Raw genomic sequence first — 27,672 nt, 5'->3', positions numbered from 1 at the left:
CTCATCTTGCACAAATAATTGCCCCACTTGAAAGCTCACATGCAGCACAATATATAGCTCACATGCAACCTCAAAGTGGAAACCGAGCTTCTGACTTGAGATGGGTCCCAATTCTTTAAATGCTTCTCTTTGACGCACTTCATGGGCAGCGTTGGATTCCTGTTCATGGAAACTCCAAAAAGAGAACACTCTGTTCTTAAGGTTCCAGCTGGAACAGAAAGAACAAACACAAATAGCCCGGAGACCGGGCCACATTAGCTCCCATCGAATGGATGTTCCTGTTAAAAAGGGAATCTCCTCATAATTAGCAAACCCGTGGTTCAGACTCGGATTGGTAGTTGATCGGGTCATTGGGTCTGGTCGACTTGGTTGAATCAGGTCATGAAAATTTTTAATGTATTTTTACTGCAACCAAGTTCGGACAATTCCAAGCAAGTCAGGGCGATTCCAGGCGAGTCAGCAATTCCTTTAGCGGCGCCTATAATTCCAAGATTAACATACTTCAATACCATCATCGTCCAAGACTCAAATTAGGGACATGGTTAACATCATCCTTCATAATTCAAACTAAGGACGTGGTTAACAAACATGTCATCAGTTTGTCCAAATTCACAAGTCTAGGCCATTAGCAAACTCCGTCCTGCTTAACTTTCGATGGTCGCTCTGTCGGTCAAATGGGTTTTTATTGCTCTTGTATGCTATTTTATTTGAATCCTCCTTTTCTTGAGGCGCTTACAGCATTTCTTCTAATAAAATCGACAGCTTTTATCACGAAACTTCACCACAAATATTAATTTGGATGGATTAGAGTAGGGGATGTATTCGCCATTATTAAGGTAGTACGAGGGAAAAACGAAAACCAAAAGCCATCACATAACAAAAAAGGTAACAGAGATCAGTCGCATTTTATGCAGTGCAGCTGATCTTCATTCAAACTTTTATTGAGAGAGGGTTTAGAAATTAGAACAAAGAATTATATGGTACAACAATAGAATCAGGTATATCTAACAGACGAAAAATATAAACATGGAAGTCCCTTGTTAGCCACCTTTCAAATCGTGGTGCATGTATCCTCAATTCTGCTTCTTTCCTCCAGCCAAAATTCGAGAAATTTGTAAGCCTCGGCTGAATGCTTGGTTAAACAGGAGTCTCGTCTGAAACTCGGAGACAAACGGGAACCAGGCCAGGACAGCAATCGGGGCAAAAATTATGAGGCCCATAATATAATCGTATCCCCTTGCAAGTGCTTTCACTGAGCCCCATATGCCGAGAGCTTTCACCACTGGCCTACATGCTTGTGCAATCTGTGGCAGTAGCATGAAAAAATTGCTCGTCAACTAGATTGCAGGATAGAGAAGTTACACGCATTGATGTCAGAGAAGAATGACTTTCACTCTACACCATTGCACAGAGGAATGACGGGAAATGATACCAGAGGTGGACTTGGACCACCAAACGAGCATAATGACAAACCAAGAATTCAACAAAAATCACCAACTTATTTAACTTAAAGGGAGAAACGCACTGTTGATGGACGTTGACCTAGTTCAGTGCTTAACGCTGTCTTACTGGGAAGCGAAGTAATTCACGTGTTATAGTGGATTGAGGCTTTGAGACGGAAAAAAAAAACACACACACACACACATACACGCACACATACAACTTGGCAAAAGCTAATACATCATCCTTTCCGATTGAAAGGGAAAAGGAACATACCTGTAATAGTGCCCATCCTGTTGGCATGAATGCCAAGATACTAGAGAAGATATCCCCAGTTGTCAGATTGAGAAGCATGAAAAGGACAGTTATGGCCCCAATTGATCCAATAAACAAGAGTAGTTTGAGCAGTCTAAACATTAACTGGAAATCTGCACTGAACTTCTTCCTTCCCATGGACACCACCTATTAAAAAGGATCCCCACTTAGATAACAAAAATATACACATACACACAGACCCATGGAAGCAGAAATATGTAAATGTACATAAGAATTACACGTATAACATGGAAGATCTCATGTTCAATCACGCCAGCCAGCACATGCTGGCTTCAGCTATATCTATGTATAAGACACTATCTATAGGATCATTTTCATACTAAGGTTCATGAAGGAGTAAAGCCATGGGTCCACGGTTTAAGGTGCCAGGATATTCCACTAATAGGAACACAAAACTTTTTGCATGCAGGAGAGGTCATAGATCAATCATCTAATTAGGTCTTACATGCTAAGTGGTAACAATTCAGAAACCAAAACTAACCTTCAATACGAGCATCGCAGCAACAATAACAAGCCAGGATAGTCCATAAACCTGAGAATGGAAAGGCATTAGTTCACAATAGTTGAAAAAGAATGACAGAACATGACTCCAAAATCTGCCTCAGTTCCAGTAACTGCTAAATCACATATTCACATGTAGACATTCTGTAGGACTGCCATCAGTATATCAGTTAGATTGATCCTTTATTTAACAAAACAATCTTAACTAAAGATGATGGCCAATTAGTTGCATATTGGAAAAGAAAACTGATATGACTTTTACACGTGTGCATGAAAAACACTTCTTTACATGTGTTGAAAAATACTGGTACAACTATTAACTCTTTTAGAACATCTCGAGACCAAGAAGGATAATATGAGTGTACAGACTGTATTTACAGACATTGTTGAAAGTAACAATATTCTTACAATATTTCAGAAGCTTTTATTTTGTGCCTCCTCAAGTGTCATCAACTCAAAATAAAATACAATAATATGGAAACAGCCTAAATTTCAAAGCAAATTCCAGAGAAATAGAATAGACTACTTTTATTTTTATGCATATATATATATATATATACATCCATTAGTACCTTAAGATCTTAAAACACTGGAATAGGGAGCTTCTTTCTTCTTTAACCACCACAAAATACCTTGCATTTATGATGAAGAAGGGCAAAATTGTTTTTTTTTTTTTTTTCATGTATTGATGATAGATGCCAAACATTTTAGAGCTAAACCCTAGCTAGACTGGCACCGTTATGAAATTTCGATGGCAAGAGCACCTGACACTGATAACGGTGATGCGATTTGCCAAATCTTTTATGGATTTTACAATAGCACTTGTATTTAAAGGGATACAATGTGGAAAAGAGCATGGGGAATCAGACAGTTTTGGATTCAAGGACAAAAGCATCAATGATGCAAGAACTAAAAGTCAAGGCCAATGAAATTCTACAGGTGTCTTAAGGGGGTTAGGAAGACGTTTCTTCTTTTCATCTTCTAATAATTTGGATCTAATCATCTAATGAAGTCCCAAGTACCATCACTAACCAATGCACTGCTAGAATTCCACAGAAAAATCCTTAGACAATCCTAACTACCAAGTTGCCCTCCCCCCCTCACACTTTGTGCCCGCCTCCACCTATCACGCTAATGTAGAACGAAAGGAGGTCAGGTAGAGGCCGGAACAACTCTATACTCAAAAGTAGGAGCGGATGCCATTGCTTACCTTTCACCAAGAAAACCTGTTTCAGAGCTATTACCTCGAGAGGTTCGTTTCACGAGGGTTATGGAAGGCTGTCAAGTGGAGCCTTCGGAACGTCGACTCCACAGGGCGATATCGATCTATGGAAAAGCCCCCACAGCGTTGATGTTTAAAAAATAAAAAGGGGACAGAACTCAACCCATACATTTTGACCTTATTTTGTCTCTTCAGCTTTAGATGTTTAAGCTAGCAGTAGAGCCAGGAATGCACATCCAGCAGGATCTTTGCATACAATAAAACAGAAGCAATTTCTCAAAGCCAAACCTTCTAAATTATTATGATCTGAATCAGTAATTCGCACAGAGTATAAAATGTGAAAAGCCTAAAGTAAGACAATTGTCTAGAGGGTAACTTAATTCATCAAGATTTCTTAAGTGCATGCATATCAGGAATCAGCGATTAAAACTTTAGGTGACTTAAAAAATAAGCAAAAAGAGTTATACATACTGAGAGAAGGAATGGGTTGAGAACTTACAATGATGCTTTTGTTATTGTTTGATATTCTCAAATGATAAACGATTCCATATTGGAAGAGGAAGAACCGAAGGGAAAGGATAATCTCACACAAGCGTCCTGATAGCCCTGTGTGTTGCAAGTGCTCCTGCTCTTCTTCCCACCACGACTCCCAGCTCTTATTCCCTGGCACCCCAATTCCTCCCCTACAACTTATCCACTTGGTCCAGTCATCCCAATCGTCTACAATCTTTTGCCATTCAAATCCAGATGGGTTGAAAAGAAAGGGAGAAAACAGCCAAGATGCGACCAGGAACCACATTGAGAATGTCATCAACATATATGCAGTTGTATCAGATGATACAAAACCATAAATTTCATATGCTATCAGAAGCATCATTAACTCCAATCCTTTCACGAAGTGGCTTCTTGAGTAAAGCCTGTAATTCTCTGCGAACTTTTCATGTCGAACTACAAAACCACGCCCTGTGGCCCTATATTTAGCTCCACCATGCAAGACAGTGCGGCCAAAATAATGGGTCTTTGTGCCAAGAGAAAAGGTGAAGAAAACAGCACATAGCTGAAGTTGCATAATGATAATATCACTCAGTGCTGTTCTGAAACCTCTTTCCAACCCAATCTCCATAACCATGGGCAGCGTCATTAACAAGCCTATCTGAACAAGGGACTGAGACGCTAGTGCTGCCTTCAGAGGATCATCGCCTCTAGCATGTGCGCGCTTTACTAGTGAGTTCTCCAACCCACTCAGCGACATATAAAGCCTCCCATATAAGAATGCATAAACAATAATGACAACCATCTGACACTCATAAGATTAAGAACCACTAAAAGTTAGCTAACAACATACAGGAAACAGAATTGTCTAACAGATGCACAAGAAATTACCATGGAGCTTATGTAGAAACCAACAGTTGTAAAATAACATGAAAGCATGCGGAACATGTCAAAGCGGTGCCCCAAACGGTAAATATCTCGGCTCAAAATTTGCTCTCCATTGCCACATGCTACTTTTGCTTCAAAAAGTGATATTTGGTTAAGACCAACATCACGGCCTTTTCCAACTTGGATGTACTCATGATGGGTGACATTTCCGCGCCTTAATATTGAGTTGAAACCTGTAAGACAGAAGCGTGAAACAGCTAGTCAAGATAACGAATGTGCAGAATTGAAATTGCAGTAAAAAAATTTTCTAAGATAACTTACCAGCAAAGATATCTTCACTTAAATTGATCCCACGGGAAGCCTTGCTAATACCACCCCTTGTGATGTGGAAGATCCTGTCAAAAATATCTGGATGTCCATAGTGGAAACGAACCCTGACATCAAAAAAATTTATCCTTGTATCAGTTCATATAACAAGTCACGTGGATGCACCATTTTGGGTGACCCATGTTGATAGAACAGCTCTGGAATGCAGATACTTATAGCATACAGGGTAATTCAGGGTTCCAATGTGGTTCAGATTCAGATCCAAGATACTCTTTTTCAGGGCATTCATATTTCATAAGCGTAACTTTCTTAGATTGTAGACTGTGAACATCCTTTCATCCTCAACTACAGTAGATTAGCTATGGATGGTTATTTGCTCGAATTATGTTGCAATGGATTACAATATTGTATCTAAATACCTTTTTTTTTTTGAATTGATGTGTCGTACCCTCCATAACAGTAACCATACTGCACGGGCACCCAAATCCACGTGCCTTGGTTCATATTCAGGGTTCATATTCGAAAAAGGGTTGTCAGAGTGCTGGAAATGGTCATACATTGACAGAACAAAATACACAAAATCGTGCACACAAAATGCCACGAAAGTCCACAAATGAAAAATGATTAAAGAAGAAACAGCATTTAATTTTTAAGCACAGTAGTTTAACATGCCTCATTATAGTATTATGTGTGCAGATCTAACCAGAACAACCAAAACAATGAACAATCAAATGATGGACAGTCATTAATTTAAGTTATATACATTATGTATTCAGTTTTGGTCTTACAAATGAGACTCAAATTTTTCGTTCTTCTGTTAACAACTTAACACCATGATTCAGTATATAGTTACTGACTGTTCCTGCTTTCCACATTCAAATGAAAACATGACTATGAAAAGAAATTCATGCACACCAGCCTGCCTGTAACTCTGTAAGATAGAAAGCAAATAAGCAGGTTTTATGAAGAGAGTGCTTACTTCAATGGGTTTGCTAGGACTCTCTGACCAATTGTTACAAAACTCGTTTCTTGATTTGACATGAACCATCCCAAAGAAGAGACACTGCAATTGCATTTACAACAATAATTGGACATGATCTATAAGAAAAGGGTACTCAAAGTAATCCAACTGAAATAGCTCACAGGTTCGAGAAGGACAACTACACCTTCCAGTGAATATATGCTCGCGGACACCTAAGATTGTAGGTGGACGCACTCCATGGCTTTCATTAAATTCTTCCAGGAGATTTCTCATTTTCAAAGCTTCTTCCAAGTAATTATCCTAAGGCCAATATGCACACTCAGAAGACTATCACTGAAGAGAAATCACAAAGATGTAGTTACGTATTGATTCAACTTTTTACCTGATTCATGTCAATTGTCTGAAGAGCTTCCCCTCGAGTGAATATTACCGCATGATTCTGATTTTCTGGCTTACCTTCTCCTATTTTTGCAGGACCAGGTAATTTTATACGATAAATTTCCTAATGGAAGTACAGGGTCAGAAACAGATGAATCATCTATTCTCAAAGTAAAGTTCAGTGTGGAAAATTGACTACCTGATCACGATTATCAACAGCTTTTACTAAAACAGAATAGTAGACCTTCTGTACCCTGCCATTTTCTCTTTCTTCAACTTCATCGATATAGGCAACACGTAGAGATGGATAGCTACGCAAGAAAAGCTGTTAATTAGCTTCATAAAGGAAAAGTTACCAAAATTGATGACACGTATATTCAAGACGCATGACTTAGTTGGGTGGTCAACAACTTGCTTCAAGAGTAGCTTGAATGCAGAAAAAGTCATCCCTGTTCTGGAGAATTTTAAAAATCAGACGAGGTGGTCATCATACTTAAACATATTCACACGAGTATCTGATCCAGGAGGTTGAGTAATGGAAATAATCAAAACATACTATATGACTTCAGCCCCTAGCTTCAAGCATCAAGATTGTCAAAATTGTTTACAATGTGCATCAGGAGAGATGGCCCCTAGTGAACAGTGAAAGAGTGGAAAACGTACTTAACCATCAGGTTGAGGATGTCCGTAGCACGTCGATCTCCACTTTGCTTTTGGTTGCCATAGTTTTGGCAGGTAGCAACATATGTAAATTTCATCTCGGCCATAGCCTCAAGCTGAGAACACAATGACCTCTGGCTTTTCCGCTCTTCATCTGTTGGATCCATGATTGCTTTGTAGCCTTCCAATATTTCTGAAATCCAATGTAATGAGAAGACCAATTTAAAGAATCACATAGCTCGCTTTAGCATGAAAAGGAGGAAAAAAATATTTGGGAATGATACCTGCTTCAGAAGCCATATCAAGAAACGCCTGAAGCTTCAATGCCCTTCTGTAGTACATCATCCCTCGGACTGAAATAAGTGATTTAGATATCCGACAAGCAAAATCTTCTTTAAGAAAAAAATACCATGAAGTATAATATAGTCTACCTGTTCTGCAAAGTGTTTGCCCTCTTAAAGATGCCCAATGACGGAGATGCAAAACATTCTCTTCGTTAGACCAAACCTCACTCTCTCTTTTACAGTTGAGCCGTTCCATAAAATTGTTCCATTCATCTAACTCAAAACAGCAATATGAGAAATACAAGTCAGATTTGTAAGCATTGGGAAAAATAGCAATTACATGGCAACTGAAAAATTGTAAATTTAGAAAGAAAATAAACCTGGGAAAATTTTTTGCAAGTAAAATATTATTGATACCCCATCCTCATTCTCCAGCTCAAGGTCAGTCTTCGAGTAAACTGTTTCCTCACTATAATATGGTGTCAAAACACTGCAACAGTTTCCAAGTTTTAGAAAAAAAATCACACTACAGAGGCAATTTAAGATGAAGTTAAAGTGATAAATTCTTCAGCATCAGATAGTTATTGTTTCCACATAAACATAAAACCTTATCGTGGAAGAGGCAGCCTTTTCAAAAATACAAGGTCAATCTAAACTTATGCATCTTTAGGAAGATGTTAGTTAAGATAGAGATTTCATGTTAAGGATGTTTAGTCATTCCTGACCAATGATTCTTGTAACTTTAGATAACATATAACAAATTATCTATGAAAAAAATGTCAAATCTAGATTCAGGAGAAGAAAGCAAATGTTTTATGAGTTAAGACAGAGATGCCTAGAAATATGACTGTTGGTGTAGGAGCCACCTACTGCCAAACATGGGCAGTCTTTACTCTAGTTGGCGGGAGCACCAATTTTAACATAAATTATTGAATAAAGATGGTTCTTGTAGCTGATTGCTATAGGCAAGCGAGAAGAGAATATTTAGAATAATATTTCCTAAAGATTCAGTTACAGACCTGAAAGATAGCATTTTGCGGACACGGGGAGCACGTGGCATATCCATAAATAAAGAGTTTGTAAAGAATGCAATCCTTCTACGTGCTTCCAAGTTGGTAGGCACATCAATTGCAGACTCCTTGACCGTCAAAAGTAAGTAAAGGCGTTTGATCTGCAACACAGAATATGTGATAGACTGACAGGTCAGGAAAATTTAAGGCTTATTTATTTCCATGTTCCTTCCATTTACTGTTACCACATGTGGAAACTTTTAGAAAATTAAGAAACAGAATATGAGCATTAAGTATGTAATTTATTTACCTGCTCCTCCCATTGTGCAGTTACCACAGGTGGAAAACTTACTGCAGGTTTTGGACCAGTACCCGCAAAAAGCTGTCTCCCAGTTTGAGATGCATTGACTAGATCATACCTTCCTGGTACTGAATCTTTGTTTCCATGACCAAGATCAACCAATTCTCTACAAGTACATTACATTTACACCTTAAAACTAAGTGACTACAATAGAAGACGAGCAAGCAAAGAATGCAATATTCACTTACCGAATCTCATTAACCATCATATCACGAGTAACCACTTCTAACATATCTTGCAGCAGCAGAACAACAGTATTACGTTTAGTTGGTTCCCCTTCTTTCTGCAATAAAATGAAAAGAGTAAACACATATGAATGTACAATAAGAAGGAAAACGGAGACAAAATATAAATAAACTCACCAATATTTCAACAAGCTCCACAAATTTCTTGCAGAGATTTGGCATTGCACTCATCTTGAAATTGGCAAGAAATGTATTCTTTGAGATGTGGACTTCAACTTCCTTGATGATATTGCTTATTATCCTGTTAATATGATCTGTTCATGATTAGAATAAGAAAACAACATCATAGACAATTCAGGAAAAATTCTTTCCAGAAGTTGGTTTTTGCTCCAGATCAAAATATTTTTAGTTGTTAGGGTCATAGTTTGGCAAACTCAGAACAGTATTAGATGGGAATAATCTACTCAACTGATGCTATGCAAGTCAACTTGGTGAATGGCGAGTCATGATTTATATTTAATTTAATAAAATTAATAATAAACCATATTTTCTTAATACAATAGCTTCAGAGATTGGCATATTTGTTTCATTATATGAAACATATAATAAAGATACCGACATATAAAAACATAACAGAAACTAACATATATGCATTTTATTCCATATACCACGTGTAACAGAGGAAAAAAATATGACATGGTTAACTGAGTTAAGTTTGATCCTAGGGAAGCCGACCTGTTTTTTTTTACTCATTTTGGGTATGACCCAAGCTAGATCAGCCGAATCATGAGCTGAATTCCTGAGTTTGCCAACTCTGTTCCCTCATATTTGTGCTTGACCTAAGAACTAGCTTTTAACAACAATATGCAAAGACCAGGAGGATGAAACACAGCACACACCTTTTCTCATTTTCACCAACAACCAATATGTTCAGCACATGCTTAAAAGATTCATAACATTCTAGAATAGCACATTTCATGTACTCATCAGCACATATACGCTTCCACAGATCAGCATCCCTAGCCCGAAATTGTACTGCCATGTCTAGTGCTATTGGGATCTGCATGAACCAATCGATAATCAAATAGAGGATGCACCAGTAAAGAAAGCAAATTACACTTGACATTATCATACCTTGCTAGCCAACAAAAATGGTGGCCACTGTATGAGTTTCAAGCTGGGATCTGATGTATAAGGAACCAGCATTAAGTCCATTTCCCTGTAGTAGAAAAGGCATTTGTTTAAAGAAGATTATTGTGAATAAGTCACATATTTAAATATGGAATACTCATATAGGTCACTATTAATGGAAAAGCAAGACAAGTTCTTTCCTGTCACTTATTAAATCTTCTTCACGAAAGCTAGTAATTATTTCATTCCATAGCTGTGCAAATCTTGCAGCCTCAGTTCTCCTGTTTGGGGAGACCTGGAAACACGGGATGCATGTAAGGGTAGGATCACATATGTAAAACTTTTAATGATCTAAAATTTTGAAAGATGTATAACCTCCGCAAAGCGTTTGGATAATGAAAACCCTCGCCGCTGAATCTTTTCAGAAGGCACTAAGCATGCATTGAATGCACCAGGTAGTGAATAAAATCTTGACCTTAACATGCCTAAGGTGCGTATCTGAAAAATAATTCATGAGAGAGCATGCAGTATATGTCACAGACCAAACAAAAAATCATGTGAAAACACAGACATATATTGAGCATGTGCATGTAAGAACGCATGTATATATATGCCTCAAAACCAGCCACACATTAAACTCTCAACATCCCCAATAGCCATCAAGGATTCCCCCAGGTTCAAGCTTGCAGCAAGGAACAATCTATGCAGGTTTGAACTTGCCATCAAAAAAAAGAAAAAAAAAATCATAAGAGATCATCGTTTTGGTGAACATTAGACATTTTTCCAAATAAATTGATACCATATTTACAAGAATTTGTCTGCGTTTGTATATAAACATGCGTACATGGCACCTAACACCAGGACTTGAAGAAATCAAAATCTATTTGTGGACAAATTGTTTTAACCCAAAGCATGATTATAGCGGATAAGTAACAGATAAGTCATTAAGTGGTGAAAAGGGCAAGCTAAAAGGACTACGTACATGGAGATGGTACTGGATACATTATTTAGGATCTTCTTTCTCCAACAATTCCCCTTAAATAAAATCATAAGTTGGTAATAGTAATTATTACAGTTTCTTCGACTTATGATTTTTACTGATTTCTAGTGTACTCTCTTCAAATGAGGATGAAATGGCATTAAGTTCACAAACCTAAAAGACAATGGTAGAAAATCAATTTTAAATGAAAATATGATATGACCACATTGATAAAACTGAGATGAATGACATTAAGTTCATAAAATTGAAAAGATAAAATCAAAAAATAACTTAATATATAACAAAATGTCATTTTACTAAAATATAGTTAGTCTATGCAACAACCAATCAACTATTTCTTTTGACAGTTAGCTATAACCATAAATATATCTCAATCTAACTTTCCATTTATGATAAAAAGATCTTGTCACTTCAATTTTTCTGACAAAATTTTCTTTCCTCTTTCAGGAGAAAAGGATAATAAACATGCATTGTACAGGAAACATCTCCATGCATGTTCACTGTTGACTTTACAACAAAACACAAAAAGGATGAGTCCACATTTTATCTCAGAAAGTAGACATTAATAAAGAATAAAGACTCAAGTAAAAATAAAAAGTACCTCTCCAAGACGATCAAAAGCTCCAGAAATACCACCATATATTGTTGAGAAGATGGCATACCATATTTGAGTATCCATGAAATAAACCTGAGTGAACAAAAGATCCTATATGAGGATAATCGTCAACCTTTGAAAGAGGAAAGTTCCTTTTTCATGTTGTACACCAAGCTAAAGAATGTCATACACACCAATACAACAGGTGCCCAGAGAGACACAATAGCACCGAAGTTGTTCTGGGCTGCATGGAATAGAAGGAATTGGAAAACAAAAATGAGTAATAAATTGCAGTATAGGGGATGTGGGGGTTGAAATTGGTTGATACCATTTGGGAAGAATTCATGCCAGGAGTACTGTACATGGTGGATATCCATAATGTCTTGTGTGGGCTTTACAAGAGGTTTTATCTACAATGTAAAGCAAGCAAAGAAAAATCAAAAGAATGAAAGATTGATGAATATCATTATAAAGTTTTCAATAAAGCCATAAAGACCTTACTTGGATGAAGTAACTAAATGACAGTTTGCCGGCCAAAAGAAGCAGCCAGAATAGTGTGTACCTGAACATTGTTAAGAACAACAACAACTAGCAAATGTTACAGAAATAACAGAAGAATAAGAACTATGAAGGAAATGAAATTATTTATTGTATATTCAGAAACAGAAAAGGAAGGGGAAAAAGTGATATTTATAAATTGGACATGCGAATACTTACTTAAAAAGTGCAAACTGGCTTTCATGCATTCCTCTTCCAATATAAATCCTAGGCTGAAAAACAGCAGTAACTTAGTTTACACCTTATCATATACACCTACCCACATGTTAGGCAAAGAGTACATTTTTTAGGTGCTCAAAACACAATCCTGGCAAGTGCAACTCAGGTACCTACCATTAATGGTTACTCTAACAACAATATGTACACAAATGCATATTTTGGTGGATGATAGGAGAACCATAACAAAAGCATTTTTCAAGGGAGAAATTTCTAGCTTCATGGACAATAGGAAAAAACAATGAATTACAATCTATTATTAGGTATCATAAACTGAGATCCAGTTGTGAAGGTTTTGGCTGAACACTATCATTGGCAGGCTTAAGTTAATGCAAAGGCAATATATCTATTCATCTCTTAATGACAGTTGAGACCATTCCAAAGCATGAGGTATAGATTGTTGCTTTACCAACAACAGAAGAAAACAAAACTTTTGGAACATGAAATCTAAGAACATGACAGCAAGTTAGAGACTACTAATTTCTTCTCCCAGCTTGAGGGGGTATGATAAAACATAAAAGGGCATCTTAACTCTCTAGGTGATCTTTTTGTATTGAATCAAATGTGTATGTTTGACACGAATTACTTTCTTGAAAACCCAAATGTCAAGTGTAAAAGGCCCTACTACATGCTATGGAAATCTTAACACAATCTTCCCTGCCTCCATGCTTTTCATCAACTATATTTCTCATTGCCTTGCATCTTTTGTTTGTCCTTTGTTTCATTATTGCAGGTAAGTAACCATTTAAGAGGGAATACACTGTACATCAAAGAATGTAGTTCCCTGAATCAACATATCAAAACATAATATTCAGATTTATGCAAGGATGTAACTGATTACAAAATTCCCTCTCAGCAATGCCACCAACTAATAAACTAGGCAGATCAGTTTGAAAGCTCATGAAGTGAGCAGTATGTGTGCATGTTCATTCACATTCATCCACATGCATCAGTCAAAAGAGGGATACCTGTGACCACCACAAAAGAAACCTTATGATGTGCCAATCAGAGTTCTCTAACCATCGTCGGAGCATAGGAAATACAAAAAAGACCCCTGCCAATATATTTGGAAGCAAGTATGCTGCGACAGCCAAATAATATAATGGTGGCATGTACTTTATTTCTTGAAGCCACATTTGCAGCTTTTGTAAAACGACTGGAGAATCTTTCAGTGAGTATAGATAGCAAAAGGGCAGGATAATGGCCCATGCTAGACTAACAAGAATCTTCAGCACATTTCTGAGAATGGCAGCAAATTTCCACCGATGATAGCCAGGGAAGTTCAGGATAAAGTCCAAAATACCTATAAAATAAAGAAAAAGAAGCCAGAGTGTTATGTGATACTTTCATTGCAAAACGTATAGTAAGCTTGCATAAAAGAACTATAAATCTGACAAAAGTACATCATGTAAGTATTTAGCCTATGTATCTGTTAAAAAATAGACGTTTTAAGCAGCATAGCTACTAAGATCATTCAACACCTAACAGCATAATACTGTTCAATAACCTAAATTTTCCTGCCACATGTTTAACCATGGGAATTATGGATGCATATATGTCAGTTTTGTTTGTTCAAAGTTCAAATGAATTCACATCCACATAAAATGAGAGTGGCATGAAAAATCACCACAGAAGTTCAACCAGTGTTGCAAAAGTCAGTTTCCAACTCGTATCAAAAGCCCAAAAAAGTGATGCTTATTCGTAATGTGCATCGTTTCATATCAGCATGTATCGGCCTTCAAAAATATGACTTAAAATTTCGATTTACTTTTAATTAATTCTTTATCAATTTATCGTCATGTATTAGTCGATAGCCTCATATTTGCACCCATATCGCGTTGATTGTGTGCTGATAAGCTCAGGTATTGACAATAGTGAAATTCAGGTGCATGCGGATGTGGGTGTGTGAGAGAGGGGAAAGGAGGGAGAAAGAGAGGGAGAGAGAGAGAAAGAGAATTTTGTAACAACATAAATCCAGCATGAACGTATTATGATGTAATCATGGGAGTCCACTCAGTGGTTCTAATTTTTTAAAGCTACACTACATAGCAACTACAATACGCACGACATTGTCGCATAAATCTCAGCCCAAAGTCACAAATACTGGTCGTGATAATATTGCTAAAAAAATGAAAAACCAGATATTTATCGTCACATTTTTCAAACATTGCCAACTTCAATTTCGTGAATAATTTCATGAACACATATGTGATAATTTTAGAACATCAATTTTTATATCTTTTAATTATTTTTGTTTCTTTTAACATTTTAATAATCGTTTTTATTATTTTATTTTTTTACAAAAAATTATGGGGAATTCATAATTCTGTAACTTTTTTATCACTTTTGTATATTTGTAATTTTTCGAGTTCCTGAAATTTTCTTTAAAAAAAAAACATTTTGTCTTGTCAATACCCAAGAGGAACCTCAGCAAATAAAAACTCGCAAATACTTCCTCCATTCCGTTTCTTTTTCTCCTCTTCTTTTCCAAATTTTTGTGCAACTAGGTTATAATGAATATGGTGCTTCAATTCTTTTCTTCCACAACTTCAACTTTCAGAATCTGAGATTTTGATAATAACTGCTTCATTGATATCCTGCTAATATTGGTATTCTTGTCTGTGATTGATAAGCAAATAAAATTATGCCCCTTGTGAATATGGGTGTGTACATACATGCGTAGCATCGGAACATGCATTTACACACATAGTTTCAGTCAAACTATTCCAACATAAAGAATGATTGCTTTTGGAACCCTTGAACTAAATAATAAAATGAGAAAAAGTTAGCCTTTCACCAACTTCTGGACTGCCTCTCCCTAATCAGTTTTTAGATGGATGATTGCTTTCCACATTTAGATATTTGAACCAAATAGGAATAATGGTGCATGAAAAGCATGCATAGCAATACAGCATGATGTAGTGCAGCCTCCTCAAGCTTTGTTTCACTATATTAAAAAGGTGCGACAATGCACACTTGCCTTATGGATGCACGCATACACATGAATGTCAAAATCACTCAGAGATATTTAGCGAGATATTCTTATTTTTTGTTTCTTAAATAATAAAACAACCAGGCCTGTGCAACATAAAAATCGGTGACTAGTTACCATAATGGAAGTTGAGTATAGAAATACAACTGAAACATTGAGAAGAAATTTTGCTGCCTTGGAAACAAAGCAGTAGCATATCAGATACTTGTACCTTGAAGGAGGCGCAGGATAGCAGCTGTGATAAAAATACTAGACAGAGAATACAAAAGGTCTTTCCGGAAAATATCTGTTAGTGGATAGCCACTCCAAGCAAGGATAATCAAAGCCTATAAAGTAGGTAATCATTAAGTGGTTAGACAATTAGCTTAAGAAAATAATTGTGTTATCATAATTTACATCTCAAATAATACCTGCAACGCTAGTATATAGAAAGTCCACATACGATCAAAACTTCGGAAGATATGCCAAAATGTCCTGGTTTCTACAAAATTTGATTTGCCTGTCCTTTTCTGAGATATTTTATGAAATTGATGTCCATCCTGTATATCAAGTAGAAAAGTCCTTGAGCTAATCACAAGCATAAGAGTTCACCTATAAATGTATTTCTTCCAATATACTTGGTAAATTACATGTGAGACATTTCTTGTTTCATGTGATGATCTGAAAAAATCACCATCATCACTCATAGGCCATCCCAAAGAGAAACAATTAGTTGACCTGAAAAATGAAAAGCCAATTACCAGATGAACTATAACGTGAAGAATAATACTCTGGAACAATAGGAACATAAGGTTGATGACAAACCAGAAATATTCATTCAAGTCATCATAGTTGCACCAAGCTGAATGAGGTGCCTTTCCGTTCCTGCTTTTATTAGCCTCCTGGAAACGCACCGTTTAATTAGAAAAAGCATACTGAATCATGAAATAACATATGGTCACTACACATACCATTTCGATCACACGGTACAGCGGTGTTATAACCTTTCTTAGGAATGATTCGTCATCCCCACCATAAGAAGGTTTAATATTCTCTCCAGTCACGATGCTAACATTGCCAGCCAACAAGCCATGAAGTTCATATGCCATCTAAACACATGAACCATGGTCTCAGAAATGGCAATAGCACAGAAAGGACAAAATGCTAAGGAAGAAGTTTGGGAAAAGTAAACAAGTACCCACATTATGAAAAATGTAGCACAGGCACTCTGGCATAAAACGAATATTTGCTGCTTCTCCCCATATCAGAAGATACAGACCCATATATAATATCTTTCTCTGCTGTACTTCTTGTTGGCCTTGAGGAAGTCTATGTATAGGCAACTAACTTAGTATTGAACCACATAATAAATATTTATCAAAAAATATAAAGCAGAATTCTTCATGAAGCTAAATATCACTGGCAAATGGAGATTCAATATAACGCTGATAAATCAGGAATCCAGACTCTTATCGTACTCACAAATTTCAGATTAAATTTTAAGAGATTTACATCAAGGGATTCCACTAACATGAGTACAACATCAGGCAAGTATATCTTTGCACTTGTGGTGGAAAAATATCGTCAGCTTTACCAACACTAACTAACTGGTCTTCAGTGTTGCAACCAGATTCTTGTATGATCCCAACACACTATCAGACCAAATTGGTTTCAGAAAACTTCCCTTCATCATTGATAAATACTAGTGACTCCCCAACTAAAGGTTAAAGCTAGTGGAAAGGTTTACCATGTCAAAGAACTGGTCTTCAGTCTAATGCCCTAAACCTTCTAAATATTTTGAAAACTTCCTATATCACAGCAAACAATTAGCTATTTTAGACTGGAGACTGGTTGATTTCCTCCACCTAGTTTTTAAAGTGCTTTTAGCACTTGATTGTGAATAGAAGACAACTCCAAGGCAAAGAAGCTGTATGTGATTAACAATGCCCAGCATATTGACTTGAATATATAAGTGGCGATGCAACTGCTTATTACAGATGCAATATGCAGACTGACGAGAGAAAAAGTGTACCCCACATCTTGATGTTTGCTCTATGATTTTAGAAAGCTGAAGGTGGTTTTACTTGATATACATTCTAGTTGGGGCCTTTGGAGAAGAAGAATTCAAGGAATGGAATCATAACTATTCATAACACCTATAGCTTAGTACAAGTCCTCCACATTCTTTGTATGTCTCAAATCAGTTGAAATGTCTTGTCTAAAATGCCTTATATCTTATTCCAGTTTAAGTTTCACGTTGATGGCCTCCATGAGCCTACATGCATCTACGCGTTTCTAACTCTACTTTTTTGAACGTCTCATAGAAAAGATGCAAATATCTGTCCATTTACCTGTCCATGTGAATGCCTGTCTGTATGTCTCATGACTGCAAGCACAGGGTACAGCCGTGCAGATGCAGCAAGGTTATGTAAAAAAAGGAACTTATATATCTACAAATATAAGAGAATTATATTCATTTAAATTGAGAATAAAGTATAACAAGCATCAATTACTAACAGCCTCAGCTGTATTGCACCCGGCAGCCTATTTACTGCACTAATGTGACATAGATGAATTAAACTAATTGGCCATACCACTGCAGTCCCACTTTCATTGTGACATAGGAAGGAATGAACTAGAGATCTTTCTAATCAATCCCACTTTCACTGTGAATTTACAGCAACAGCCTGAGCCGTTGTATTGCACCAAGTCATGGCCTTCATGCATGCACGGGTATATGCAAGAAATAAAAATTAGATACATACATCCATATGTATAGGGTATTTTAGATTTTTCCAAATATAGAAGCCTAGAATGAAGGAATAGATATCATCAAGGTCACACGGAATCCATAGACAATTAAGCTTCACCAAATCACAGATAAGACTTTGTAGAATTCGCACCGTAAACTATGCTTACGTCCCAAAAACTTGCACCATGTTTTGTAATTTTTAAACAGCTTATTCATAACTGCATCTACAGCCCGATCATCCAGCTGTCAACAATGAATGCAAGGATGAGAGAAACAGAAGGAAGAGACAGAAAAAGAGAGAGAGAGAGAGAGAGACTTAAATTCAAAGAACTAAAAAGATCAATAAAGATGTGATGGTTCTCATGCACAGGAAAAGGGAAACAAAATAAAAGCATGTGTAGAGCTCAAAGATGTGTAGGTTCAATGCAAATAGCGGGAGGACCACATACGGCCCATAAGTTTCTAATGTTTAAAGCTGCCCATAGAACATCTAGACTAGCAGCACATCTCAGGAATGTTAATATGTCTTATGGAGTTTGAACTCCGAGAAATAGTTGAAAGAAAAGGACTTCTACCATGAAGAGAATCTTCACTTTGAGGCCAGGTCCATTGGCTGACTCATGACCATTCTGACAAGAACCCATTTGAGAAAAACCTAACGCGACATTTCACTCAAGTTACTCAACATCGATTCCTTTCTTTTCTTGTTCAACAAGGGGTACGATTTTGATACTCTTGAAATCTATGCAATTATATACGTGATATACATAATAAACGGATAAATGCAGATATTGCCCACAAATCAAAATAAACCCAATAGTTTCATCATATAATTGTTGCACCCATGTAGCTATTTTATCCCTCATCTGTCTAACTTTTTTTGTCAGATTCTTATTTGCAGTATCTATCATAAACATTTTTCAGTTATCAGGTTCAACAATTTTATGAGGTACGGAAGCATACGAAGGATAGCTTTTCAAATATTATGCACTATGTGATGCTTCAACTTAGCATGCTAGTGTCAGCTGCACGTTCTAATTATCAGATCCAACAGCACTATGTGATGCTTCAACCTAGTATACTAGTGTCAACTCTGCTTATATACACAGAAGAGGACTAGTGTCAACTCTGCTTATATGCGAGCAACTCCAGCAGAGCATGCTGATTTATTTCTTCATGGAAAAGCACAACAGAAACTTGCCCCTTATCACAAGGAATAATAGAAAATTCAGTCCAACTATGATATGGAACAGAACAGCAACTTGATATTCAATGGAAAGGCTTTCTTAATTGCCATGGTGTGGATTGACACATAGCATAAGAACAGAAAGTTGACAGTTTCTCGTTTTAAGATCACAAAACTGTGGTAAACCAGGAACTATACTGGGCCAACAAAAATGAACCACAAGAACAGAAGGCACATGTACCTTGTTAAGAGGCTCGGGTTTAGGCACCAATCTGGTATGAACATTAGCTAACAACAAAATCAGATGTTCCCTCTGATTCCTTACATTGTCTTTCTGCAAATACCAACATATGCCAACTCTTTGAAATAAGTGCAGCTTCTTAAATGTAAAAAAGACCCCAAAAACAGAACAGATTAAATTAGTATTATTTTCTGGAACAGGGTAAAGCTAACCTGAAATCCAAACATAGCCCTAAGCCAGTCAAGAATATCAAGGTCGGATCTCTGCTTATGTTGCTCAAAAGAGGAGGGCCAGTTCAAGCCACGAGTGTTCCACAAAGCAGCAACTGCAGCTTTTATCTGTCCATATACACGAGCTCACAAACATAATGACTTCCGAACAGCGATAAAGCTTCTCGGCAACAGTGAACTTTGAAAAAGGAAAATTTTTTTCAATCTCCCAAAATATGGTAAAAGTTGCCTAGAAAATTTTCTTTCCAATCTATATTTTACCATTAAATTGCATGAAAATACAGACCCACCTCTTCAAGCTGCATGATCGACTGTGAGGCACCAGCTGCATCAAGTGGAAGAATGTTGTATGGTGTATATATTTCTTTTTTTTCTTGAACATCTCTAGCGGCTGCAATGATCTGAACAGGCAGGGCAAAAAAAGATAGTCAGAGAATACATCAGATGTTATTCTACAAGGAGAGAAATGGTACAAAGTAATAATTGTTAAAGAAAACATGAACAAAGTGAAAACAATATATACAACAGAGTGCTATAGCAAATAAACAGTTTTAGCTTTGTACAGTAGCGCCGAAACAAGAGATCCTTCTACCTCTGGAGCAACTTCTTCAACTTTTTCAGTTTTATTGACAGCACAAAGAACTTCAAAAAGCACGCCGGCTGTTTGATAAGCTTTACCAAGTTGAACTCTATCAAAAGGAATAACATCAATGTCAAGTAGTTTGCAAGATAACTTGAACAGATGTTAGCGAGTTACACGGGGGAAAATGGATGTACCGATCAGCTTGTTCTCCTTTATCCAAAGCTCTGACATAGTGTTCATAATATTGCTGATAAAAGCTCTCAATTTCTCGTGCATCGCTTTTTTTCAGTCTAGCCGCAAGACTTGGTGTATTATCCTGCACGTGAAATGTTGTTGAACTTTCAGAGACACTATATAACAGCACGAATGTGCACAATTCAGGAAGAAAAGAGCATCCACAGGATATTTCTGTTATGCTCAGACTGAAGAGAACAGTAAGAATGGAGCACATCTTGGATAAAACTCTGCGTTTGTGGAAGAAACAACCCACATGTCGATCATCTAATCCTTCAGAAAGATGGAAATGAGCAAGCATGTGCTCGGAATCCGTGAATACTGAATGCAGCATAAATTACGGGCACGAAGCACGTATAGTGTGTTAGTATGTTAGTTTAGACCGCTCATTTCCAGTACAAGTCCAGTTCTACTCCCTCAAGCAAAAGATACGTCCAATAGTACAAGCTCCCAGAGATGTCATTCCACATGCATGAATAGTAGAAGATGTAAATGCTTTCTCGTCGTATCTATGGATTGATAGAAGCACGTTTAAAACAAATAATTAACCACTTAAGAGTAATAAAAAGAACCTTTCCTTCTGGCAAAAAGCACCTTAAAGATTTCAATGTCTAAAAATAAAACTTTCCACATTACTTTCCCCCTTCCGAAGTCTTCCAGCGTAATCCTCACCTCACTTATCTTCCTCACCTCTTGATTATAAGCGACACGGCAAATTAATTGTCCTCGAAAGTTACAGAGAATAAACATCTCAAAAATTAAAGATATGCACTTAAGATGACAATGAGCTAAAAATGATATCCTTGCTTGGATTGCCGAGTAAATATTCATTTTCACTTTCTCAGACAACAGATGCACCAATCTTATTGGCGAAGTCTCCTGAAAATTTCAGCTGCTTTGGTTGACATTGTTAGGCTATTAAACGGCGGAAAACCCTCTTTTTACCGGCCGTGAACGCCCGAACTAAACAGGGTGGTTAAATATATAAGTGCCTCTTTTTACGGGCACTTACATATGGAGACCCCTAGAAATCTTGAAAAGGCGTAGCTGCTAACACAAAATATTAATTTTTAATATAAATTATCAAAAAGTATTCTTTAACGCAGAATATTAATTTTTACTGTAAAGAATTAAAAACTATTCTTTGTAAAAAAACTACTTTTTGTTTTACGCAATTAAAGATATTTTTTAAGAAACCAAATTTTTATTTTATATTAAAAACTAACCTTTTCCATTTGTTATTTTTTAAAAATCGGATGATATTTATTATATGTTCAAATTTGAAACGTAGTTTGTTTAATTGTCATTATATATATATATATATATATATATATATATATATATATATAGTTGTGGTAGGATAATCACTGTAAAAGCAATAACAAATGATTTATGATGCTCTAACAACAATTTGTTGTTTACGTACTTTTAAACAATTGATTTTGACATCGCAACACTAATACCAATCAACAGTTCCTTGATGGTTCAGTTGCCGTCATTTTCTACATTTTTACTTATTTTTCAAGACACAGATACGTTATTTTCAAAACATTACACAAACCCAGAATCAAAATGAAGATTTTTAAACGTGTAAGTGAAGTTCATTAAGCTTGGTTCTGTCTACTTGTTGTTTGCCAACCCTTTGGATCAATATATAACGAAAAATAAATGAAAAGAAAGAAAGTAATGGTTAAGTAAAATGCAGAGGCACGTACCCTTTCCAAACGTTGTAGGAGAGCAGTCTTGAACTGGCGAACCCCTCGCCCCGTCGAGTTAGGGTCGAGCCTGTGCGCCTTCTCAAATGCATAGAATCGACCTATCCACCGTCAGGAAAAACCCACGCTATGAGTTACAACCGAAACTCTTGGCGTCATCGTCCGCCAACGAAGAAGAGAAGGGGAAATGGGATGCTCACAGAGGTACGCGACTCTGGGGCGCTCGAGCTCGATCTCGGCGGCCACGCGAAGGATGGGCGAGATGCTGCCGAGGGAGGGGGGGACCACCTCTTTGTCAAACACCTCCTGGGAGAAGGTTGTCGTCGTGGCGCTCCTCGAGGGCCGACGCGTCAGTGCTTGCGGGCCCAGGCTCGACTCGGAGGTCGACATCCTCTACTCTAGCCACCCTTGCCCTGCTACTTGAAGATTTCACATTCCTTTTCTTGCTGTGGGAAAGCTTAACGAGAACAGATAGTGAAAGGATGAAAAGCAAGGTTACGTCCATACCCTGAGAGATTATCTGAGATGCATCTGGTTAACGATCTTATATGCTAGCCTTTCGCCGTTAGAGCTCCTTCGCCTGATTTTTTTCATAATTTAATGCGTTAGCAAAAACACGGTGTCGAGAGAGAAGGAGAGAGCCAGAGATTTCCATCCTTTGTCTTTCTTTTGCATGAAATGCATAGAGAGATATGCATGATTGCTGAAAAAATGAAAATTCTCCAAGACTTAACAGGTAAACCATCTACCAGAAATTTTTGTGCTGCAATTGTTTTCTCCAGAAATCCTTTTATAAAGAGTTGGTTCATTACCATCTACATCTACGTTACGCAAAAGTAGTATCTTCCGATTGGGTTACCCAAGAATGTAGAGCAGTCGAAATATCAAAGAAAATGACTCGTTCCAGAAATTCGTTTGATTTTGATACAGAGAAAAGCAGAAAATGGATTGCTGAGAGAACATGCATAAAGGTAGAGGGTTGCATCAATTTATCTAAAGGCATGATCGTTAAAAAAACTCGCGTCGACTACCAGATTCATCACTCTGGAAAAAGTCTCCACCAATGCATCCTTTAAACCTCGTTGCCTCCAAGAAGCCATAACATCCGATCCATAATCAAGAATCGCAAGAATCTCTTCCAGCTCATCACATACGTACCAAGAACTCCGAATCCATTACTTCTCTCCAAAATTACAAGAAGAAAGATGAGTTTATCGGCATCGCACAGCAGGCGAAAGCCACATCACTTGTGCGTGTGAGGGAGGGAGAGAGAGAGATTATTTTCTTCAAGAAAGAAAGTTTCGTCCGACCTCTGGAGCGAGTGACGCGACGGCGAGCAGGCGCTACAGTTCTACACGGCGTCTGAGAGGGACAGAGAGAGGGATTAACCGTTACGGCGTTAAGGACGCGCCAAAATGGCATGCATTGAGAAAAGAATTGGAACTTCCCAAAGTGCCAATGGTAGCACAGGCAATTTGACAGGGGCGCGCATTCACTCTCCAGCCTGGCGTTCTCCTACCACGTGGCAGCACGTGGATGGTCAGCATGAAGAGGTCGGACCCGGAAATGGCACCACTGCCACTCCGTTTCTCTCTCTCTCTCTCCGTTCTGGTCCGTGTGTTGAATTTGAGTCAACATTCTCCGTTCAAGTTTTAGAACGGAAAATTTGGCTGGAAATGGGATAAATTACTGCTTTATTTGAATTATGAGAAAACTTTTACTGGCAAGAAAAATTCATAAATCAACTTTTAGACCAGAATTTCTTACCTCCTTTTTTTTCTACCTTAATAAGAAATGTATGAGTGTAGGCATACAAGCATTTAGAACCGATGATGGTAAACCAGCAAAAAATATGAACAGATTTTGCTCTTCTTTGGTCTTTAACGACATTTTTTGCTCCCATATTCCCCATTAATGGTTCTATCTCCCGAAGTATTTCTAAATGCGACCGATAAGGTCGAATAACTACCTCATCAAACCCTAGAAACATTTAACTCATAAATCAAGAATCTCCAAGACTCCAACCATCTCCTTAAACCGGAACTCGAGGACTTATTATTTCTCATTGTACAATTCGTAGGAAGCGGATTCATTGAAATCCATGCCAAAATCTCGAGATTCAAAGAAATAAATGGACCTAAAATATAAGTATATGACCAACCGATGAAAGAAAATAAGCTAAATAGTCAAAATATAAAGATGACGCATTCCATTTGCCAAAAAAACTGTTCGGATTGAAATAGCGAAAAGGAAAAATTACGATGACTCCACGAAGAACGGTAAGGAGTTGCGTTCGTCCATTTTAAGAACGATCTTTCCAGTACTCCCTTCAATCGTCCAAGGTCTTCTTCTCCTGCATTATGAAAAAAGCACTCCCTGACCATCCGCCCGCGGCGATCAGGACGTCAGCTACCTCCCCGAGACCCATAAAAGTTTCTTGATATCTCTTTGAACTCTTCGCCATCCGAAATTCAAGAATCCATTCATTCCCTCGCACACGTCGCAAGGAAAAACATGAATACCTTGCAATCCGTCGTAACGCGAAACTTCTACAGAGAAACTTTCTTTCTTTCTCCTCAGACAGAAAGACTTCTCTTCCTTTTCCCAGAAACAAAAGGAACCGGAAGAAATCCTCAGGCAAGAAAGAAAGAGAGCCAACAAACCTTCAGAGGCACCGAGGCGATGGCCGCTCCGCCGGAAGGTGCTCAGGCGGTGGCCGGCGACGCCCACGCGCGCGCGAGCGAGAGGAGGTGGCGTCGGAGAAATTATGTGAGCTCTAGAAATTTAAAGAGCGCGCCAAAAATGGCATGGAGTAGTTTCTCAACATTTTTATCCAAGGGACCACCTTTAGCTCAAAAACCTCAAGACGAGCCTCATGGTTTCCACTTTCTCAATGCGGGCTCACATTTTACGGGTAATTGTTAAATAACGGTCTGCCTTTACCATTACCTTCTTCACTGTAGTTAAAAGGGTAGGAAGTTAAAAAAGGAGGGCGCATATTGAAATTATAATTAAGTGGTAGGCCTCAAACATAAAATAGTCAAAGAAACCGCAGCTGTAAGAAGAGGAGGAGAATGATTTTCGCGCACCCTAAAAAAAGAATGTAAAAGCGAAAATTCTTTTAAAAAGAAAACGTCTTTTTTTAGTTTTTTAATATATTTTTTGAAAAATATTTTTCTTTCTTTTTTTCTTTTTCTCTTTTGCGTGTAACAGTTGGGCGCGACTTGTCTTGTCCAGCCTGGCTTCTTGATCCACGTGGCAACTCGGGGAGGTCCAGTTCACCTGTGCATGTTGGGGATGAATGGACGGAGCGCGCACGGCCCTACGTTCGCTAACTCCTTGGCGAATTACTTAGCATCATCCATGCAAATGCTTTAAAACCTAGTGTGTTTGATGATTTGGAATTTAATTTGATTTAAGAATGAAATTCCAGACTCAAGGAATTTATGGAATCAACATTTCAAGTTGAAGTTTCTTAATTCTAAAAGCAAAATACATCATTTTTTTAATTGGTAGTCATAGTTATTTAAAAAATTTAGTGTAAAAATTGAATTTTTTTTGTCTCAATATATATATTTTTAATATAAATTCAGTTTGGTTCATTTGACCCGCCTTTATAGAAAATCCTGCTCAAGCTTTCTCCCTCATGGCGGCCACATCTGGTCTCTTGGCCAATCGATCTTCTGGTTGAAGTAGACGGCTGCCGTCAGTATCAACGGTGGCCGGCCTGAATCCTTCGACTCCTTCATCACCGCGGCCCTCCATTCTATGAGGATGGTACCGAAGTTGGCCATGTCCGCCTCGTTCTGGGGGTACTTTCAGTCGAGGTCGAGGCCCGAGAAGCCATTAGCACGTGCAAGGGAGATGGAGGTTCGGACGAGGGAGCTTCGGGATGCAGTGCTGCTCGCCATGGAGCCGAAGTCGGCGGTGGTCGAGGTGCCGCCACCGATGGTCTTAAGGGAAGGGTTGCTCTGTTGGACGGTAGAGGTGAAGCTCTCCACGGATGGGGTGATGGAGAGCTCGTGAGTGAGGCTGTTGAGGGAGGCGAAGATCAGGGAGCTTTAGAAGCAAGCATGGAGCCATGGAACATATGACACCTCAATTGGCTTTGAACTTATGATCAATCTCCCAATGTTGTACGTATCATATTACAAAGATGCACATCGACCCATATATATGTATACTAACAGAAATGTTAATAAAGCAGATCTGTGATGAGCTTTGGTGAACAAATAAACATACCATTTGCCAAACTGAAAAGTTTTTCACCAAGAGCACTCTATCGTCACTCTTCTTATATTTAACTGCTAATTTTTCCTTTTTTCTCTGGAACTGAAGTAATTCTCTTCGTCTCCATAAGTTCAATCAAAAGGGAAGTTAATATCTATCGCGTGTATCAGTTCCATGAAGAAGATAATTTATATGAAGTAAGAAGCTGCATGGTGATTGGATTTTCTTTAGTTTAGAAAAGGCTTATGTGGCCGATTGCAAGTCGTCGATGAGTACTTGAGGTTACAATCACGAAAGGGGAATTAACGCACTTTTTTTTTCTACCTACTATTGCAAAAATTTTATTTAATAGCTCGCCTTATGGAATCCTAATATTCTCAAAATCGGGCTTCGTTTGCTTTTCTTTAATAATGCATCTATCTTTTGATGATGATCACAATGTTAATTTAATTCTAAACAGAAGAATGTTTTTATTATTGATTATTTAAGTCGAAACTTCGCGTTACCGATTAAAAATTAACAGAATGGTCTCGACGTATATCCTGTTCCTCATGAGTCATGAGAGTAAAGAAATTTCTTTCAAATTTTAGTGGCACATTCAGAATGGCTTAAAACTTCCTTTTCCCCCTTTTTCTTGACACCCAACAACTATTTTCTAACTTACAAAACCAAAACGGGTCAAAAGCCTGTGGGCGAGAATTTCAGAAGTTATAAAATTAATGACCCATGCTAGGCTAAGATATATCTCGCTTAGCTAGTTGGTGGTGTTAATTTTATTTTTTAAAATTTTTCAATTCGTTGAACACAAAGAAGTTCTTCTATATATATATATATATATATATATATATATATATATATATATATATATATATATATATATATTGAAGAATTTCTTGTGTTCAGTTACAATAGCTGAGAGGATGGTATATCTGATCATGACCTCTACATAATCAGGTCAATATAT

General features: G+C 37.5%; 1 protein-coding gene across 1 annotated transcript; it reads right to left on the bottom strand.

Moving 5' to 3' along the window:
• Positions 1 to 918: 918 nt before the first annotated feature.
• On the bottom strand, positions 919 to 25,228 carry LOC116250227 (callose synthase 5-like). The gene is made up of 44 exons (XM_050076825.1): positions 25,142 to 25,228; positions 22,986 to 23,058; positions 22,679 to 22,891; positions 22,479 to 22,579; positions 20,724 to 20,845; positions 20,539 to 20,635; positions 20,237 to 20,347; positions 19,929 to 20,054; positions 19,717 to 19,809; positions 18,441 to 18,532; positions 16,740 to 16,866; positions 16,509 to 16,646; positions 16,363 to 16,439; positions 16,188 to 16,275; positions 15,969 to 16,097; positions 15,770 to 15,884; positions 13,535 to 13,869; positions 12,510 to 12,562; positions 12,294 to 12,354; positions 12,121 to 12,202; positions 11,987 to 12,036; positions 11,799 to 11,885; positions 10,573 to 10,695; positions 10,402 to 10,492; positions 10,201 to 10,289; positions 9,966 to 10,126; positions 9,244 to 9,367; positions 9,070 to 9,164; positions 8,831 to 8,987; positions 8,530 to 8,681; positions 7,891 to 8,000; positions 7,658 to 7,783; positions 7,511 to 7,579; positions 7,230 to 7,419; positions 6,766 to 6,877; positions 6,571 to 6,690; positions 6,373 to 6,488; positions 6,186 to 6,269; positions 5,201 to 5,313; positions 4,883 to 5,112; positions 3,999 to 4,796; positions 2,258 to 2,308; positions 1,717 to 1,902; positions 919 to 1,304 (listed from the first exon to the last, which is right to left on the bottom strand). The coding sequence occupies exons 3-44, from the start codon at positions 22,866 to 22,868 to the stop codon at positions 1,074 to 1,076; spliced, it is 5,802 nt and encodes a 1,933-aa protein (XP_049932782.1). The 5' UTR covers positions 22,869 to 22,891; positions 22,986 to 23,058; positions 25,142 to 25,228; the 3' UTR covers positions 919 to 1,073.
• Between the last annotated feature and the right edge of the window lie 2,444 nt (positions 25,229 to 27,672).

Source organism: Nymphaea colorata, chromosome 3 (assembly GCF_008831285.2).
Source record: "Nymphaea colorata isolate Beijing-Zhang1983 chromosome 3, ASM883128v2, whole genome shotgun sequence".
Classification (NCBI taxonomy): Eukaryota; Viridiplantae; Streptophyta; class Magnoliopsida; order Nymphaeales; family Nymphaeaceae; genus Nymphaea; species Nymphaea colorata.
This window is presented reverse-complemented; position numbering and strand designations above follow the sequence as displayed.

Bases quoted from the DNA above. Each gene is read 5' to 3' on its own strand.
- LOC116250227 (XM_050076825.1), bottom strand. From the start codon at position 22,868: ATGTCGACCTCCGAGTCGAGCCTGGGCCCGCAAGCACTGACGCGTCGG. The intron at 20,348-20,538 runs GTAGAAGGATCT...CTGCCTGTTCAG, and splicing joins TTGAAGAAGTTGCTCCAGAG to ATCATTGCAGCCGCTAGAGA. The intron at 8,001-8,529 runs GTCTGTAACTGA...AAACTGTTGCAG, and splicing joins CGCAAAATGCTATCTTTCAG to TGTTTTGACACCATATTATA.